Raw genomic sequence first — 19278 nt, forward strand, 5'->3', positions numbered from 1 at the left:
GACATAGTTATGCCAATCTAATTTTTTAGTGTAGACCAGGCCTTAGTATTGCAGAAGGCTAAACAACTGAGCCTTGCATCGCCTCACTAGCTAAACAGTGTAGGGTGACACTTCCCCTCTTGCCTGAATGGGCCACCACCGACACACATTATCCCCGGTGACTAATTTTTACTCCATGGCCATAAAGCATACATTCAATATAAATACATTATTTCTTAAATACAACCCATATATACATAAAGACCATGTATTTTGCAAGTTAAGAGCTTTCTGTAGATACCTTACTTGTTACTCTTTATGGGTAAATACATGCATTTGGTGTAATGAGTTTGTCAGCTCTGAGGTGAGAGTTGTTTGCAAAGAACAGGGGACCCTTTGCCAAAGAGTCTCTGTCACTGAGCTGTGTGGCTAAATCTGCTAACTGGCTTTGAAAAAATCACAAGCCTTGCATTTCATATGCTTTGTAAGGCACCTACCATATTTTGGGGCATTAGACTGATACTTTTCTGTTAACCCCAAAGCTGGGTACCACGTTAACCCATTTGCTGCCGTCATCTGCCAAAGTCTATGTGCAGCAGCAAAAAGCGACAGCATCCCTTAATACAGGGATGTTCCAGCATCGTTCTCTGTTTGTACTGCACAGCACGCTAGAGCAGTGGTAATGGACCCATTGTGCAAGGTGCTATAGAAACACAGAACATTAAGGTGGTCCCCACACAAGAGCAGGAAGTGGCACTTCAAACTTGTACATCAGGAAGCAATAAATGTTCATTTCCCCAGATACACAGTGCCAGGTATAGACAGAGCACCCAAGCAACTAAATATAAAGACTCAGCACAGAGTACGTCAGATACAAGGCCCAAAAATTTCAAAATGAAAATTGCCTCTTCCCTTCAGTCCTCTCGCTAGGTGTATTAAGCTACCATCAGTTTAACAAGGGAAATGGTATTCTCGCCATCTCCGGCTCCCTTTCTCCCATTTGAACCCTAGACCTATGGACAATACGGCACAGAAAGAATAAAAGACTTGACCCTGTGTCCATTCAGATCAGTGGCAAAGCTCCCAATGACTTCAATAGTGGGTACTAAGTGAGGAAAACCACAGCTATTTCCTAATTCAAGAGGTTTAGGAGCGGTGTAGAGTTGCAGGGTACAGCTGAGGTTAAATTGTCTTTACAGGTTAAAGGGACACCATCAACTCTCGCTGTACTTGGCTGAAAAACTATTTTTTTTTTTAAACAAAGCCAACACTCAATAGAAAGATCTTCATTAGATGGGACATAATTAAAGAGGAGACAACAGAATGAGCAAAGAGGGGCAAACAAACAAAAGTGGTGAGAGGGGAGAAGAGACCAGAAATCCCCACTGAAGTGGCAAACTGTCACCAACCACTTGCTCTCCAGGAGAGAAGCATTCATGAGAGGGGCAGGGGTGGAGGGCCAGGGGTGTCGTGGCCAAGGACTGCCCAGAGCACCCACCCACAGCAAGCCCTGCCCACAGCCAGCAGCTCACCATCAGAGAGCCAGTCCTTCATGTTGCCCAGCACATAGGCAGGATTCAGTGTCTTCTCAATGTACTGCCTGTAGCAGCGCAGGCTCTCTTTCTGCTCCGCGGTCATCTGGGCTCCAGTTTACTGGCGCAGCCCCTGCAGAACTAGTTCCCAGCTTTCCTTTGCCCTGGCTTCACGCTTGCAAAGGAGAGAAAATCCCTTCGGTGCAAAGCACCCGGTCGCTGCAACCGGTGGGTGGTGGTGCCCCCGGCTCTGGGCTGCAGGCTGAAATCAGGGAAGGCAAATTCCCCCTGACCCTTCAAAGAGGGAGGGGGACAACCTCGGCGCAAGCTCACACAGCTCGCCACTGAAAATCGGCTGTCTCAGAGGGAAGAGGAAAACTCCCACGCCACCGCGGTAGGAGAAAAGAAACCAAGCAGAGCAGCAGAAAGGAAAGTGAAACTTAGACCAAAAGCACAGGCAGAAGGCACGCAGAGGGGAGGTGCAGAGATGCCGCCAATCAGCCTGCCGGGATAACCAGCAATGAATGACAGCAGTAGACGCAGCAAGGCACAGCATGTGATCCTGCTTCCCACAAGTTCCTGCCCTTCCAAAAGGGGGCGTATATACTCTGCCACACGCGTGTGACAAGAATATCCAGCGCTCTTATAACTAACGGGAACAAGTTTTGGGAGGGATATTAAATCTCATGCTTTGGGATTTAAACCAAATCCCAAACCATTAGAGATTAGGATCAGAGCTCGTGGGGGCAGATTATCCCACATCTGCCTACTGCAAAGTGTGCATCTAAAGCGTCTGTTAGTGAGAGGACCCTGAACTAGCAGGACTTTTTTGAAATTTATTCAACATAAGAACAGTCATACTGGGTCAGACCAAAGGTCCATCTAGCCTAGTACCGTGTCTTCCAACAGTGGCCAATGCCAGGTGCTTCAGAGGGAATGAAGAGAACAGGTAATCATCACGTGATCCACCCCATCGCCCATTCCCACCTTCGGGCAAATAGGCTAGGGACATCATCCCTCTTTCCAACAGATTTTGCAATTTAAAGCAGATTTACCCAGTCCCTTAACTGTCATCATCAAGACACACATACATATGCTGGATGTGGACAATAGAGAAGCAATTTGATACAAATAAGTGCAACAACTTTTACATTTCTACCTTTCTTGTATGACTCTCAGGGCCAAATGTTTAACAGACCTCCTTAAAGGCTTCCTCAATGTTTGTAGGCAGATTTATGTGCATGGCAAATTGGTCAGTTACATGTAGTTTCCGGATTTGCTTAAGACTTTGTGCAAATGCCGAAGTTTGGCCCTAAGAGATCTGTGGAGCATCCCTCTGCTGGAGATCAGGAAGAGCCCATATATTTTACAAAATAAAATGCTGGAACATCCTTGAAGGCCTGCCCCCAAAAAGAGGACAATGGAGCAAACTTCAAAATGCGTCCTGTTCCATAAATACACCCCATAGGGCTCATTTTCTATACAACAATAAACAATTTTTTTTTTAATAATAGTGTTAGCCACCTATATAAAGTATATGGTGATGGTTGTTTTACTCATGGCGAGGGTAGATACATACTTCGCAGCAGTTGGACATGGCACCAGCTGCACAATTACCTAGTGCTTCTATTTTGTGAATTAGACTGAGGGGGATGTGATCCTTTATTTGGGTTTATTTTCTCATTTGGGGAATCACGGCTTGCTATGCCAGTGAGCAAATGAGTCAGGTGATCTCAGGTTCCTGTGTGTGTATGGAATACGCACATGCATGTATACAAATGAACTGATGTCTGCATGGATATGTTCTGCTTCACCCCACCCCCGTACTTCTTTTTTGCATCCAGCATATTGAGTATGACAAACACACAAGCAATCCTGAACCATGCAACTCATGAGCTCAGACAGATAGTGAGTTGGTGAAAAAGGAGTATTTAAGAAAGCATATAATTATAGGAAAATTTAAACTACACAGGTTTCAGAGCGGTAATGAAACTGAGTCAGTTAGACATACATGTGTACCTGGTTGGATGGTCTCTACACTATGCTGTTTAAGACCCTCTAGCAAGACTTTCCAGGGCTTGGCATTTATACCTGGGAAGAGGAAGAGTTGTGATCTTAGGTTGAAATAATCCTGGGAAATGTAGTTCAGCAAGGGACTACAAGCATTTTAATTAGCTGAATTGCAGCATCAAGTCTGTTCTGAGACATTGTAGCTCAGGATAATAGAACTACTCTACCATAAAAGATCCCACATTGTCTGCCTGCCTTTGAAGAACATAATTAGAGCACTGAAACATTTAGGATCAGATTTTCAAAAGGCTAGAATGGTGGGAGCCGGCAGGTGTGGAGCACTTTTGAAAGTCTGGCCACTTCACTAAAGCACCCAAATGGGAACTGAGCTCTTGAAAGTGTGGCAACAAGGGATCAATGCTGCTACAGCACACACGTTTAGTATCTTATGAGTAAAGTTTCTCACTGAAATCAGGGGGACGACTCATGGAATAAAAGCGCTGCTCAGTGAAAGTAAAGAAGAGAGGAAGCCAGCTCTTAATGCATGAAATCTGCCTTTTCTAGTTTGGAGTTTATTTATCATTCCAAGGCAGTACAATCTATGTAGAATAAAAAAATAAAAACACAACCAAATTTGGGCTAGGCCAGGAGCTAAGTAAATTCAAATCTTAGCAGCACAATTATTTATATGACTTACCAGCAATACTTATCCCAGCCAAAAAAGAAGTTTCAAGTAGGCAATCTTTGATTTCATTTTGTATGAAATTTCTTCCAAAGGACTTATGGGATATGGAAGTAAAGATTTCAAAAGCAAGTGCAACCTGGAGTGATTCCCCCCCAGTCCCTTAACCTTGTATCCAATATGGACAAAGTAAATCACTTCATGTTAATCTGCTGCTGAAAGATTCCCTTCTGCAGATAGGGGTCTGGCAGGACATGTACTCACGCAATAGAAAAGTGGCCAAGGACAGTAAGTCATTTACTGTTTGCCAAAGGGGCTATCAGCACTGAGACTGCCTTGGAAGGAAGTAGGAGCTGGATGTAGACTAGGGCTGAGATACAGGGCTTGCCATGAGGTGTAGGAAAAGAGAGTGGACAAGGAAAACTACAAAAATATAGTTGTATCAGACATGCTGCAGTTAAAGTAATGCAAGAAAAAGCATTGTAACAGGGTTTACTCACTACTATGCACTTCCTCATGACCAGGCATGGCATCACAGTGTCCTTGTGGGGTAGCAGCCCTTGTCAACAGTCACTCTGGGGCTGTGATGGTTTCCAGGGCCGGCTCCAGGCACCAGCTTACTAAGCAGGTGCTTGGGTCGGCCACTTTGGAGAGGGGCAGCACATCCAGCTGTTCGGTGGCAATTCGGCAGACGGTCCCTCACTCCTGCTTGGCGCGAAGGACCTCCCGCCGAATTGCCGCCGCAGATCGCAGCTTTTTGTTTGTTTGGCTGCTTGGGGCAGCCAAAACCCTGGAGCCGGCCCTGGTGGTTTCTTTCAGATAACACATCCCTCCAGCCAGGGCACAGTCTTTAGCCTGTTCCTTCCAGGGTCAGCCATCCAAACTAAAGTTCAAAACTATCTAACAGAAATAAAAAGCTTCCACCCTCTCCACAGCTCTTCTTCAGCGAGGTCACGTTCAACCTACAGCCCCCTCACTGGGCTCAGCTACCCTTATACACCACTTCCTTGGGGCTGGTAGGGAAATCCAGTCCCAACCTCAATTCTGGGTTACAGCCCAGGGCCCTGTACTGCACAGTTACATCAAATCCTCTACCCATATTGCAGTTTTCAGTATGCTATTTCCTTCCTCACCTCTTTACTTCCCTTCCAGGTCTCCCAATCTGTTCCCTGGAGGCCTCCTTGCTCACTCAAGACCCTGCAGGCACCTTTTGACTCCCTGCATTTTCTTTCCTCCAGCCCTGCCTCAGCTGGGCCCACTCAGTAATTAAACTTGGAATCAATCACCTAATTTCTCTCAGGTGGGGCCTATTCTGTAATCAGGGCTGGCTTAGTCAGGGGCTTTCTATTATTATCTCAGAGCTCTGGATGATCTCTGAGTGTTGCTCTCTCTCTCTCTCCATATATATATTATATGAGTTTTATTGTCAGGCTCTGGCTGTCACCCTCTTACACCAATCACTGTACCTGACTTCTACTCTGGGTTATCTGTTTTCTTCTAATGATATTGGGCCAGCCAATGGTGCCATGCTGCATTCCATGAGCTGAGGATCTGGCCCATTGTTCTCATGTTGGGCCAGATTCTGCCACCCTTATGTTGACTAGTACAATACCCCACAAGCAACCCCCATTGAAATCAGTGTTAGTAGAGTGAGTGAGGTATTACGCAGTGTGAGTAGGGGTGGCAGAATCTTGCCTATTATGTCTAACTATTCTTTCTACACGTAGCAATGTAAATTAGAGGCTGTTTTCTAAATACTATACTTTTAAAAGTAGATTTTCTCCCTGCCTAATGCAGCTGCCATCTTGTCCTTAAGATGCAGCATGTTACAGTCACTGTGTTTTCTCTGTCATGGAAAATTTCTATTTGTTCAGTCTTTGGGCCCAAATTTGAGAAGTGCTGAGCACCCACTAGTTCAGTGGGCGTTCAGGTGCTCAGTACCTTGGAGGAAGCGGTTAGTGCCTCTTTCTAAGTGCTTAAGCCCTTTCTTTGATGTTTTTCCTTGACCTGAAATGAAAACAAATCTAGACTGAAGAGTATGTTTTACTCTGTGAGTATGAGCATAAAAATTTGCCGTAGCCTGTGGAGGTTCTTCACTTAGTGTAAGATTTTGTGTTTAGGTAACAACTATAGCACCTCTGTCTTGTCTATTTATGTCCTTCTGCTTGTATGTCAGTCGGTGTTGTGATCCTGTGTGTCATATCAGTGCACTTACATTTTCTCACACATTATACAAAGAAGTATCTGACAGATGTTCAAGGAGCAGATTTATACCACACAGATTTATACATGGGGAGAATTGATGCATTCTGACTTGTATATTTAGTATATATTTTTGAAAGTCATAAAATTTCAAGATTTTATTATTATGCAAATGTCAGTTGCATACATGCTGCAATTATCTGTGCATTTGACCATCACCAGCATGAAAACACAGTCAAGTAATTGAAAACAATCACCCCGCTAGATATGAAATTGTTCTTTTGTGAAAGGAGTTGTGCTGAAGGGTTGCCACGTTGTCATAAGTTCAGCCAAGATGAGCTTGTCTTTTAGCCCAAAAGCTCCCCAAGGTTATAAAGCCCCTCAAGGGAAATTAGGATTAAAGGGGTTTCTTTGATGGCCCTTACTGGTTACCTAGCACAGTTTTGGTCTAACAGGGAGATGAAGCTGTCCATAAAAGGAAAAGTACAGGCAGGCTTGACACAGACCAAGAGAGAGGAAAAGGAGGAGAAATGATGTGGGAAATATGCCATGAATTTTGTTGTGGTGCCATAATCATTAGATAAACAGTAGGAGTAAGGGAAATATAGAAGATAATTATTTGGACCTAGTTGGAAGATCTGTTATTTCCTAAAAGGTATTTATGGACTGGACAGCCCAACAGCGCTTGGCATTTTATAAAACCTCTAGCTTTGTGAAACAGCTTTTATGATGGTGGCAGGACAATAAACATAACAGTGTCTAGTAGAATGGAGAAAAATCCTCCCCAAAACAAAAATGGCGGAACAGTAAACTGGGTGCCTTGTATAAATATACAGGGATGAACATGAAGAAAAAAGACACTAAAAATTATGAAAAGAAACCACCACAGGAAAAATATGTATTTCACTGTATTTTTTGACAGGTGGGATATGAATTGCTCCACAGTTAAGAATCGAAAACAGATCCAAAAATCAGTAGGTGTGCTTCTTCCAGGTCCAGTTATAAAGTAGCCAAAATCTCATGAGCGGGTTTAAAGTGGGATTTTTTTTTCATGAAAAGAATCAGCGCTGGCAACAACAGTCTATTTGGATGATCTACATCTGCTTTTTCTATCCAATGCTTTTCACAGTTTAGTCATTACTGACGGGGAGTTTACATAAAGCCTCTGGAGATAGTATGTAAAAGTGAAGAGTTAAAATGGCCTGCTTGAAGAGAAGTTACATCAAGTTGCTTCTATGCTTTGGCTGGGCCAATATTTTTCTTACCCATTCTGTCAAAGTAAAGTGTGTACACTTTATATGCTAATCTCTAGTGTTTTCATTAGAGTAATTTCCCCCTCAGCAGGTCATCCAAGTTTGGGAAATATAAAAAACCCATAATGCTACTTGTTTGTATTATAGTGTGATATACCACCATTTTCAATTCTGTGTGGCACGTTATCGAATGCAATAAAGTATGGGATCCTATCTGGGTTAGCCTCACTCCATATCGGTTTTGCAGTTTTGACATCAAACCGATTTACCTTGGTGCTTCAGAACAGCTAGCGTGCACTCTGCTTGATCTTTGCTTTAGAGTTAGGCAAGGAAAAATGTTCAGACAAAAGGATAAAATAAGATGGTATGGATATGGAATTGACAATTTTGCCTTTAGTCAAACAAGCATCATTTTGTTCATGGCCATGCACATACATTGTGCTTCTGTGCAGAAAATGATGACTATGTATTAGCAACTTGGAATGCACTAGCTGATGCATAGCTTTGCCCCCTTGTTGGTGAACCACATTTCCTTGGGCAATGTAATAGCGTGGGGTACCTGGACTGCACCTTTTAACATTATCTTGAGCACTAGCTATATACCCTATACTTGGGGAAAGGATCACTACACCTTATTCTGGCCCTGTATCTGCCTAGTCCTGAGAACTCCCACGTTATTGCTTTTTGTTAGGTGGAGCACTTGCTTTCCATTGTTTTTAGTCATTAAAGTACCGTAATTATCTAAGGATCCAGGATCGTTCATTCTAATCGAATATGTTCAAATAAATGCGAAAAATTTGGTAGAAGGTTGTAAATAAGGATTAAGAACAAATCAATACTCAGGCTTTTTTTTTTCTTAAGCTTGAGGACATGCTATACATTGTACATCTTAAGTTCATCTGCTGCTGCTTATCTACCACATATCACCACTGCTTAGGACAATAGAAACAACTTGCTATGGAAGTTATTAAGTCACTGAAAAGGGAAGATTATGGTATGCAAATATCCTTAGCAAGAAAATGAGTCAAGAAACACAGAAGACATGGGGCCAAATGGTGCCACCTCTCATCAAAGCTCAAAAATCTGGCTTTGGGTGGAACATTTTGCCCCTTAGCCTGCTGGGTTGGCATGGAATAGCTGCACTGGTGCTCTAGTGGTAGAGACAAATGAGGTTCCTATACACCTCATACATTGGTTGTCACCTACTGCAGCACAGACCTGTCTAGTGGCTACACCCGCAGCCCTCCATTCTGTTGCAAAGAAAGGCACGGCAGAGTCCAAGGGGCATAGAGACTTCCCAGCACACACCCTCCTCTCAGCACAGTACAGCTATTCTGCTTGTATTCTGGTTTTCTATATATATAATATATAAGCAGCACGTGTGACTTAATATAGTGACTGATTAGTTTCTAAAATGTTTGGGAGGTTTTCTACTCTAGGAGGTGCCGGCTTTCATTCTTTTACACAGCAAAACTGAGCAAAACCGAAGGACATGTCATCTGATCTTATGAGGTCTTGCCCAAGAAAAGCAAGTATATCTTAGACCACTTCACCTATTTACATTGTAGAGACAGTTTCCCTTTGTACAGCTTACAGCAGGTCTAGAGTCTCTTATATCCTGAGATGCAGGATTGAAGGAGATAGGCCTGGGAAATACTTCTGTAACCACAACACATTTTCAGTGTGTATATTTTCCTCACATAATGTGCCTGAACTGTTTTAAGCATGTTGCTCAATTTTACATAAGGTGGTTACATCTTTCCAAAAGGAAATATGATCTTATGTATAATGTACATGTACAATGTAGCATGTGCAATATAAAGTGATGTTTCATGGCCAATGCAATGTTATAACAAATATATACATGTGGGACTCAGTTATGGCTCTAAGAGTGGGAGGGAGAGCTGCACTGCCTGAGTGGTGGAGGTAAAAATGTTATATTTCATCTGTAAGGATTAGACCCTCAAGAGCTGAACACATCTTTATGAAACTGTCGGCCAGAGGCGGCGCCGGCCCTGGCCTTGCGGCCAAGCAAGTCAGTATGTACAGCTTTCCTCTGGGTGTCTTCTTAGGGAAAGGACCCGGAATATCCACAGCTACATGGTGAAATGGAACCTCAATTATGGGGAGTGGCTGGAGAGAGGCCTTTACCTGGTCATATTGCACCTGGGAGCCATACAAACGCTTCCTCCAAGTCTAACTTCTTCATTACCCCTATAGTGCAGAGGAGAACCTCCTGACAATCATTCCATCACATTGTTTTTAAGCTGTGCTACGTGGAAGAATCTTTTAATGTACTTAAGAGCCATTTGATGTTATCCCTCATCTATGACTCCCAGTCTTCCTGTGGGAAAGCCAACCACAGGTAGATAAAAAGGAAGGAAAATACCACTAATACATCCCCACTTAAGCTCACCCGTATCATCTCACTAGCAGGCAGAAGGAAATAGTTTGCCCCCCTTTCATCATAGAAATAGATGAGCCGCTGGCTTCTGCACAGAACACAAAATCTTTCCACACAGAGCGCCTGAGTGTCTGCGTCACTTCTAGGGCTTTGTCAGACCTGCCTTCCGGTCCCTATCAGTGTGGTTCCATTATAGCCACCCTGCCAGGGCTGCCCCCGGCTCGAACAGTGGGTGCTGGGAGCGGGAAGCTTCAAGTAATAAGAGTGACCAAAACATGGTCTTGTTCATATACTGGGTTTGCAGTTTTGTTCATTTGCTTTCAGTACCCCTGGGATTTCACCCTGGTGTGGAATACAGATGCCCAACACCCCTGGTAGTCATGGGAGAATGGGGAGCATAGCCCATGACAATCTGGAGACTCTGGTAAGTCTGTTTTCTCTGCTTTGCAGAGTGTCTTTCAAAAATTTGAAGCTAAAATCTCAAATTTCTTATAAAAGTGCAGGAAGACTTCAGAGACTCTAACCAAATTAATATGCACAAAAATGTTTTCATGGTTTCTTCATCTGATTTTTCTTTTTTAATTTCAGTAAAAATGTGTTTTAATTCAACAAGAAAACTATTTCCCTGCCCTGATGGAAACTCCAGCACAACAGTGTGTGCTAGGGCTTGAGATCCAGAAAATGAAACATGACTACAGGAAGTGAAGAGAATTAAACAAACCAGAAGAATTTCCCTGCCCAAGCTGAGGGGAAGGCAAATGTTAAAAGAGAAGGAACCAGCAAAACTGGTAAACACTGAATTTGATTTTTAAAAAATTATTTGAATTATTTCATCCCAGGGACACAGTTGGTAAAAAATCACAGGTGAGTTCCTTCCCCCACCCCTATCCACTCCCCTTCCCAGAGACCCCAGCAGCCAATCCCCTCCCTCAGACTGTGCTGCATTCGGCTCTCTCTAGGACCTAGCAGCCCTGCTCTTACATGCTCCGGGCTCCCGGCAGAGCGGTGCCCCCAGGTAGAGTGGTGCCCTAGGCGGCTGCCTGTTCTGCCTATGGCTAAGGACGGCCCTGAAAATACATAATGTGACTTCTCTGCATAACCTCCTTCTGACCACATTGTAAATCATAGTCATCCATGTGGGTACCTCTCAAGTATGTGTTACTGTACTAATTGCTCATTCTGTTTTATGAATTTGTCTCATTTTTCACTATGGTCAGCTACTTGGAGTGATCAACAGGACATGATATTAACACCTTCCAACTGCATCTATTCCTCACCTACAGTATGTATATAAAGACCTGGAAATAAACAATGAGTTAAGGTTTCATTTTCTCACAGCACTCTCTCCCCTATGGTTTCACAGAAGGACGATACCGATGGTTTGTGATGTCTACATTTTAAATGTGCCTTCTAAACTGGAGGAAATGGTTAAAGTTGAGGTTTGCCAATATTTTTGGGAGGCCTAACCCTTTCCTCCCACATTTACTTCCTCCATGCTTAGCAAACTTTAAATATTCCTAAAATATTTCTGTCTCTCAAATGAAGGAGGTTATGAATAGGAAGTGCACTGTCTGACTAATTGGAGGTCTTTTCTGTACCACTTTGGAATTATGGATGATCTTATAGAAATTAATGTATGATAAAAAGCCTGTATGTATGTGGATCCAACATAAGTTAACAGGGTTCCATATCATCATGGGTGGTCACTTTCACCCCTCCCCCCCAAAAAAAGGAGAAATTTGGTAAAAGAACTAGAAAACAGCAAGAAAAACAGAAAGAATCTTTGAAACCTCCAAGAAGGAAAATCTTGTAAGTAGAAAATGATCAAAGAAACATTCTCCAACCAAATATTTAAATTCAGAGACATAGAGGAAAGACAACAAACTCTAGGTTCAAGGTTCACACAAAGAAAAGGACTGTATAGACATCATCATGACCACCAGGTGTTTTCTGCATGTTTGCCTCGTACTGCTCTTTCAAGCCCACCCAGGATGTTGTCTAACTTCCAGTGTCCCAGAAGGAGAATGCCAAGGTGGCAATCTAAGAGATCCTCCAAGAGATCGTCAACATCTTTAGCAAAAACCTCACCCAAAGTGCCTGGGATGGGACTTTCATAGTCAGGTTCCAAAGTAGACTTTAGCAGCAAATTCAGCAGGTGGAGGCATGTTTGAGAGCAGAGATGGAGAAGGAATTAACCAACCCAGAAAGTGAGGACCTGCAGCTCACCAGTCGGAGAGTGAAACAATACTTTCAGGCGATAGATGCTTTCCTGAAAGAAAAGCAATAGAGCCTGTGTGCCTGGGAGATCATTTGCATGGAAATACCCAGATGTTTTGTACTGGTTGACAAACTCACTAGAAGGCTTAGTAACGAAGGTACAGTACAAAACTGGAGTAAATGAATTAACAGTGTAATTTATACAGCTGAACAGAGATAGCGGATATTTTATAACTCTGCTTATATAGGGCCTAATCCTCCTTCTACAGGGTCAATGGCCAAATAGCAACTGATTTCCATGGCAGCAGCTTTAGGCTCTTCCTGTCCTGTGCTGGAAATGGATTTGCAATTACATGGATTTATTTTTTTTGTTACTAGCGTTATTCAGGTTTATGATTCTTCATACTCTCCCATATATCAGGTGTTGTTATGCATTACATAATTGGCAGTCCATGCAAAAATGTACATATTTCTGGAATCCTTAGCCACCTCACCAGTACTTTGGTCATCAAATAATGATACTTCCCCTCCACCCCCAAAGCACTCTGACTTCTACATATGTAGTGTGTTTCTATTATGATCATAGTTGCTTATTTATTCATCTGTCCTCATCATATACATACCATAGCTTGAGAAGTTTCCTAGAGACATTTATAAAAAATATGAACGTAGCGTAAGACTTGTGAGATTAGGAGGTATAAAAAGATATTTCCATTTAATTTATTGACATTAATACAGTGGAAAATTTATTCTTCCTTTTGTGTTTCAACCAAATCTCATTTCATTCCAGCTGAGGATGAAGCAACTACAGAGGTTAAAACAGTTGGATGAAATTGTACCGTGCAGTGGATTCCGTCCTCTCTACTGATCCTTCCCACAGTTTAAGACTCCATAATGCTTGAGCTGGTATTACGCAATACACTCACTCCAGAATGAAATTCCAACTGCCCATATTACAATTCATGTGACAATACTCTGTTGATTTACTCAAAGTTTAAATTGCAAAATGAAAGATATCCATGCAAACAAGTTACAAGAAAATTAAGAAAGGGTTAGACCTTAAACATTGTTGACATTATGTGTTTGCTATACAGATTTCTGTGGTTCAACTCTTCTCTGATCAAATCTCATCTCTGAACTGTAACATGCAGCTTAACCACAGTATAATAGCATAACAAATGTGAACTGGAAAAACTTTCAAACAAAAAAGATGGGCATAATTTTCCTCTAATGTCAGAACAAAGAGAGACGTTTCAGGTGGCCCCAAGAGGTCTTCAAGCCTCGAGTGTCCCTGAAGAGGAATGGCAAGGTGGCAATCCAGAAAATCTTCCAACATATTTCCTGCTGCTTTTGCAAAAATCTCTCCGAAACTACCTGAGGTGGGAGTTCCATTCAGATATTCCAACACGGACTCATCAGCAAGTTGGGCATCTGGAGACATGTTTGGTTGCAATGATGGAAAATGGGACTCTCTGACCAGGAAAAAAGGACCTACAGTTTCCCAGGATGAACGTGAAGAGATACCAATTATTTCATAAAAGACAAGCAGTTCAGCCTCAGTGCTAGCAGGAGAATCCATGTGGAATTATGGGGTTTTCAAATATAGGACAAATTCACAAAGAAGTTTAGAAATCTAAATACCAACGTTTTTAGAAGTACTAACCGAAATCAAGTAATATTTTGTACATGATTTAAAATGAGATGCAGTGGGATTTTAAAAGCTGTTACTATTTATTCCATCTATGCACTGTGAAAATATTTTCAGATCAGTTTACGATATTTGTAACAGAATATTTGTGTCAGTCATTTATTTATTGTTCCTATTTATGTATTTATCATAGATATTTGCTGCTTATCAATAAATTATTTTATATCAAGTGGCAACCTATAGTAGTAATGATTTGAAGGAAATACCTATTGAACCAAAAAGAAAAGGAGAATAAAAAAAAACCCTGTTATTGTTCAGCCTTAAAACCCCGATTCCAGAGAGTACTTATGAACGTGACTAACAAAGCCATCCCACTGATGTTAGCGCTTCCAGTTAGGAACATGCTTAGTAAGTACCACTGGAAGAGTCCTATAAGGGCTGCTGCCTGCTGAAGCAGTTAGAAGCAGAAGCCCAGTAGGTCTTATTAACTGGAGGCTAGTAAAGCAAGATTTAAAAAAAAAAAAAAAGAAGAAGAAATCATTGCTGAAGAGTTGAGGCTGTGGAAGGAAGGTGGAGAGGCAGCTCCCCCTAGCAATTGGATTGTGTGCATGTGCACACAAACAACACACTGCTTTGCGTTTCCATAGCATTAGAGCAGCGGTTCTCAAATTTCGTTGTACCGGGACCCCCTTCTCTGACTACAAAAATTGCTACATGACCCTGGGCGGGGGTGGGGGTGGAGCCCGGCCTCCCAAGGCAGGTAGTGGGACTGGACTCTGAGCCCCGCTGTCGCAGGCTGAAGCCCACGGGCTTTGGCTTCAGTGCAGGCCAGCGGGGCTCAGGCTTCGACTTCAGCCACGGGCCCCAGCGAGTCTAACATCAGCCCTGGCGACTCCATTAAAATGGGGTCACAACCCACACTTTGGGGTCCCGACCCACAGTTTGAGAACCACTGCATTAGAGGATCTGAGCATATTTTCCTAACTTTGTATTTAATCAGGCAGCCCTGAAGCTAGGAACCTGCAAAGGTGGGAATCGAACCCAAGAGTCCCAACTTCCAGTCCTCCACTCCAATACCATCCTTCTTCAAGAAGCACGTGGTCAAGCCCTGCTAGAAAAGCCTTTTGGAGGCTAGGGTGCACACAAGGATGCACATAAGCATCATCAAGCACTTGGCAGGTTGCCCACACAACTTTAATTCTGCTCTCTTGTATACCCATCCTGTGCCCTAATAAGGCAGGGATTCTATGGAAAAGATAATGTGGTCATGTAATTAAAGACTATCATAATGCACATGCACAAGGGGAATGAGTTTCTAATCCGGTAGAACCTCAGAGTTACGAACTGACCAGTCAACCACACACCTCATCTGGAACCAGAAGTACACAATGAGGCAGCAACAGAGCAAATACAGTACAGTACTGTGTTAAAGGTAAACTACTAAAAAATAAAGGGAAAGCAGCTTTTTTCTTCTCCACAGTAAAGTTTCAAAGCTGTATTAAGTCACTGTTCAGTTGTAAACTTTCGAAAGAAAAACCCTGTTTTGTTCAGAGTTACGAACAATCTCCATTCCCGAGGTGTTCGCAACTCTGAAGTTCTACTGTTGTCAAAGCGGTACAAAAACTGTGTGTAGACAAGCCTTGAATAAATACATTTGAAGTGCTGTATCCCCTTCCAGTTACAGAAGAGACCACTATGACCTAAACCACAAGTATAAGGAGGCAGGTACTGTTTCCTTAAAGCTAGTAGGAAGCCAGCCAGGAGTGGGATGGTAGAGGTTCTGAGAAGCCTTACAGTGAAGGAGAGACAGAGAAGCTTTAGGGGTAACACTGCTTTCCTTATTCTACTAAAGCTCACGGTTCAACATCATAAGAAAGCGACACCATCTGCAGTTCTTTAGAATTGTCACTTATCTGCACAATCCACATGCATTGTAAAAAGCTGGTGACATTGGCTAACTTATACCTGGGATATGGCAGTTACAAACACTGATTTTTATTTATCACAAAATGTTAAAATCCAATTTGTTTTTACTCATCAAATGCTACTGAATAGATGGGGAATTCAAGATGCACTGAAAGTGAACTTTGCAATAATGAAGGAAAACATGTCTAAAAACTAAAAAACGGAATACAGTACAATACACACCAGATAGAAACCAATACAGGATGAAATGATTGGTTCTCTCATAGCAGCTCCAGATCTGGTTGGTGCTGACATACTCCTTAAGAGAGTTACACCAGCTACTGTAGTAAGGAGAAGTACTGTGGGAAATAACTGTAAATCTCTCATGCGTGATGAAGACCAATGACAAAGTAATAACCATTACATTCAATTAGTCTCTTGGTGTCCTAGGTTAATTTACATTCAGCATGGGAATCACAAGCAATGAATGTAGTACATCGGTATTTTCTTATTAAGATTACCGAACTCTGAAATATGTAGTTTACAGCTTAATCTCAGACACTGGCACATAGTTTTAAAGTACAAACTTTAGGCTTGAGGTGGGGAACCATGGTTTTACTAATCCAAATTTGAAGAGCACGTTTTTATGATTTAAAATATTGCATTTATTTTAAGGTGTGTGAGAAACATCCTGCTGCAGTGTTTGAAACCCGCCACTGCACAATTGTACTTGTGCCTGGGAAACAGAAGGGAAACTTACCAGTCATCTGGTTTCATTTATCCAGTCATATGGATCTACCCACCAAACTGCGGCAGACTGACAACTCTGGAAATTGCCATTCTCTGTTTATCCACAGTACAGGTGAAGCACAGACAGTGGCTCCCACACAGCACTCCATCACCATCACTCACACCTACTATGGTGGCCTGGCAACAGGATACTTCAGTCTTTATGGGCCATTCTGTCCTTGGTCTTTGTTGAATGTGCAGCAAGGCTTCTATTTGGGACCAACTGTGGTGGTCCTGACATGGACAAATATTCATGGAAGAAAACAGACCAGCAATCTAATTGTATATAGGCTCACAGCAGCCAACAGTCTTTCAGTCACTATAAACCTATAACTACTATGAATTATTTGTACCAATGTGCTAGGTGATATACAAACACAAAAAGAGAGATGGCCCCAGACCCAAAGACTACAGACCTAGCCAAAAATTTGAACCATCAACCTACAAGTGAAAGACTCTTTCCAGTCTCATCACCAAATAAGTAAGCCAGTCAATCCTCATCTGCTAGTTTACATGGTCTTGGATCATATTATAATGAAAGGATTCATATATACATATATATATATACACACACACACACACACACACTTATTTTCAGATGTTGGGACCTAAGTTTTCATATGAAGGTTTCAGCACCCAAAATTGTTGGTCGCTGAAACCTTCAGATGCCCATCTGCAGACTCCTTCATGAAGCCTGATTTTCAGAAAGGGATGAGTTCTCTGAAGATAAGGCCCCTTTTAGGTGTCTCAAGGAGGGCACCAAAATGTAGACCAAGATTATTACCTTGACTGTGTTCTGCTGAACTCCTTTGTGGTTGATATCACTTAAGTTCCACAGACAAGATGGGATGACATTCCCTACTTGAACTAGTGGCTCCAAACGATGCAGCTTTGTGAGTTGTCATGTCTGCAGACATGGGAGTGGGCACGAGAGAAGGGGTCTACAGATACCTTTGAAACTGTTATTTTTGTCTTGATAGCATCTCCTTAGGCAGAAAGTAAATACTGTGCCAGAATTCAACCCCGAGTAATACCCACTCTTGCCAAAAGAGGTAGGGGTTTTTAGTGGTCAGGACTTCAGTTTGACGATGTCTCATGTGAGATGCGCTCTCTCCAGCAGCATATTGCCTCTAATCACAATGGTGCATTGGTTCAGTGCTGATTCACAGGGCAGAGTGCCACCTAAAGAATCACCAATACTACTTATACAATTATAATTTTCCTAAACTCTCTGCTATTGGCAACTATTAAGGAGATTGAAGGCATACTGAAGATACAAATGCCGAAGTTGAGTAAGGGGTAGTCAGTCTCTTTTTCTGAATACGACCTACACCAAAGGTAGTATTGAGCTGTAAAGAGTCAATTTGCAAAAAATTAAACACATTCAGTAAATTACACCCTAGGTTGAATTTTCAAGGGGCCTCTGAAAATGCATCTAAACTTGTCACCTTTAACTTTCTAGTTCTCATGCACAGGCAAAATGGTGGAATATCTGAAACCTAAACAGGCAACTGAAATATTTAAATCCAATCAACTGTTCTCACTGAGCTTTTCTTTGAAAAACCATTAAAATGTTTCTATTACTGTTTTGCCATTTTCCTTACAGACATGCCCTACCTGAATTTTGGAGCTTAACTATCTGAAAGTAGTCTTTTAAATACCATGTGTTAAAAGAAAAGTGGTCTTATCCTTGCTTTTATTCATCTTGAAGCATGGCTTCTATGACATCCTATAAACAGAGCATCCATAATTTGTTCTGATAATTCAGAATGACTAGCTTGTCTCTCTCACCAACAGAAGTTGGTCCACTAAGGCCTGGTCTACACTAGGCTTTTATGTCGACTTTAGCGCCGTTATATCGAATTAACCCTGCACCCGTCCACACCAGGAAGCCATTTAGTTCGACATAAAGCTCTCTTTAAATCGATTTCTGTAATCCTCCCCAACGAGAGGATTAGCGCTAAATTCGACATGGCCATATCGAATTAGGCTAGGTGTGGATGGAAATCGACGGTAATAGCTCCGGGAGCTATCCCACAGTGCACCACTCTGTTGACGCTCTGGACAGCAGTCCGAGCTCGGATGCTCTGACCAGCCACACCCCCGGGAAAATTTGAATTCATTTTCATTTTCCTGTCTGGGCAGTTTGAATCTCAGTTCCTCTTTGGACATCGAGGGGAGCTCAGCAGCAGTGGCAACTATGCAGAGCTCTCCAGCAGAGATGGCCGTGCAATCCAATAGAAAGAGGGCCCCAGCATGGACTGATCGGGAAGTCTTGGATCTCATCGCAGTGTGGGGCGATGAGTCCGTGCTTTCAGAGCTGCGCTCCAAAAGAAGGAATGCTAAGATCTACGAGAAGATCTCCAAAGCCATGGCAGAGAGAGGCTACAGCCGGGATGCAACGCAGTGCCGCGTGAAAATCAAGGAGCTGAGACAAGGCTACCAAAAAACCAAAGAGGCTAACGGACGCTCCGGATCCCAGCCCCACACATGCCGTTTCTACGAGGCACTGCATTCCATCCTGGGAGCGGCCGCCACCACTACCCCACCCCTGACCGTGGACTCCGAGGATGGGATCATGTCGGACATGACAGCGGACGGGGAAGAGGAGGAAGGAGATGAGGAGGACGAGGCAGTCGACAGCGCTGGCACCGCTG

At 42.7% G+C, this 19278-nt stretch overlaps 1 protein-coding gene across 1 annotated transcript in view; it reads right to left on the reverse strand.

Annotated features, from left to right (window-relative positions):
* Positions 1-1806, reverse strand: part of LOC112117242 (probable ATP-dependent RNA helicase DDX58) — a 33927-nt gene extending 32121 nt beyond the window's left edge. The window contains exon 1 of the mRNA XM_024215166.3: positions 1512-1806. Coding sequence (XP_024070934.2) covers positions 1512-1617 — 106 coding nt within the window. The 5' untranslated portion in view covers positions 1618-1806. The remainder of the gene's footprint in view (positions 1-1511) is intronic.
* Positions 1807-19278: the final 17472 nt, after the last annotated feature.

The sequence above is a fragment of the Terrapene carolina genome, unplaced genomic scaffold (assembly GCF_002925995.2).
Source record: "Terrapene carolina triunguis isolate 2854851 unplaced genomic scaffold, T_m_triunguis-2.0 Scaffold35098, whole genome shotgun sequence".
Taxonomy (NCBI): Eukaryota; Metazoa; Chordata; order Testudines; family Emydidae; genus Terrapene; species Terrapene triunguis.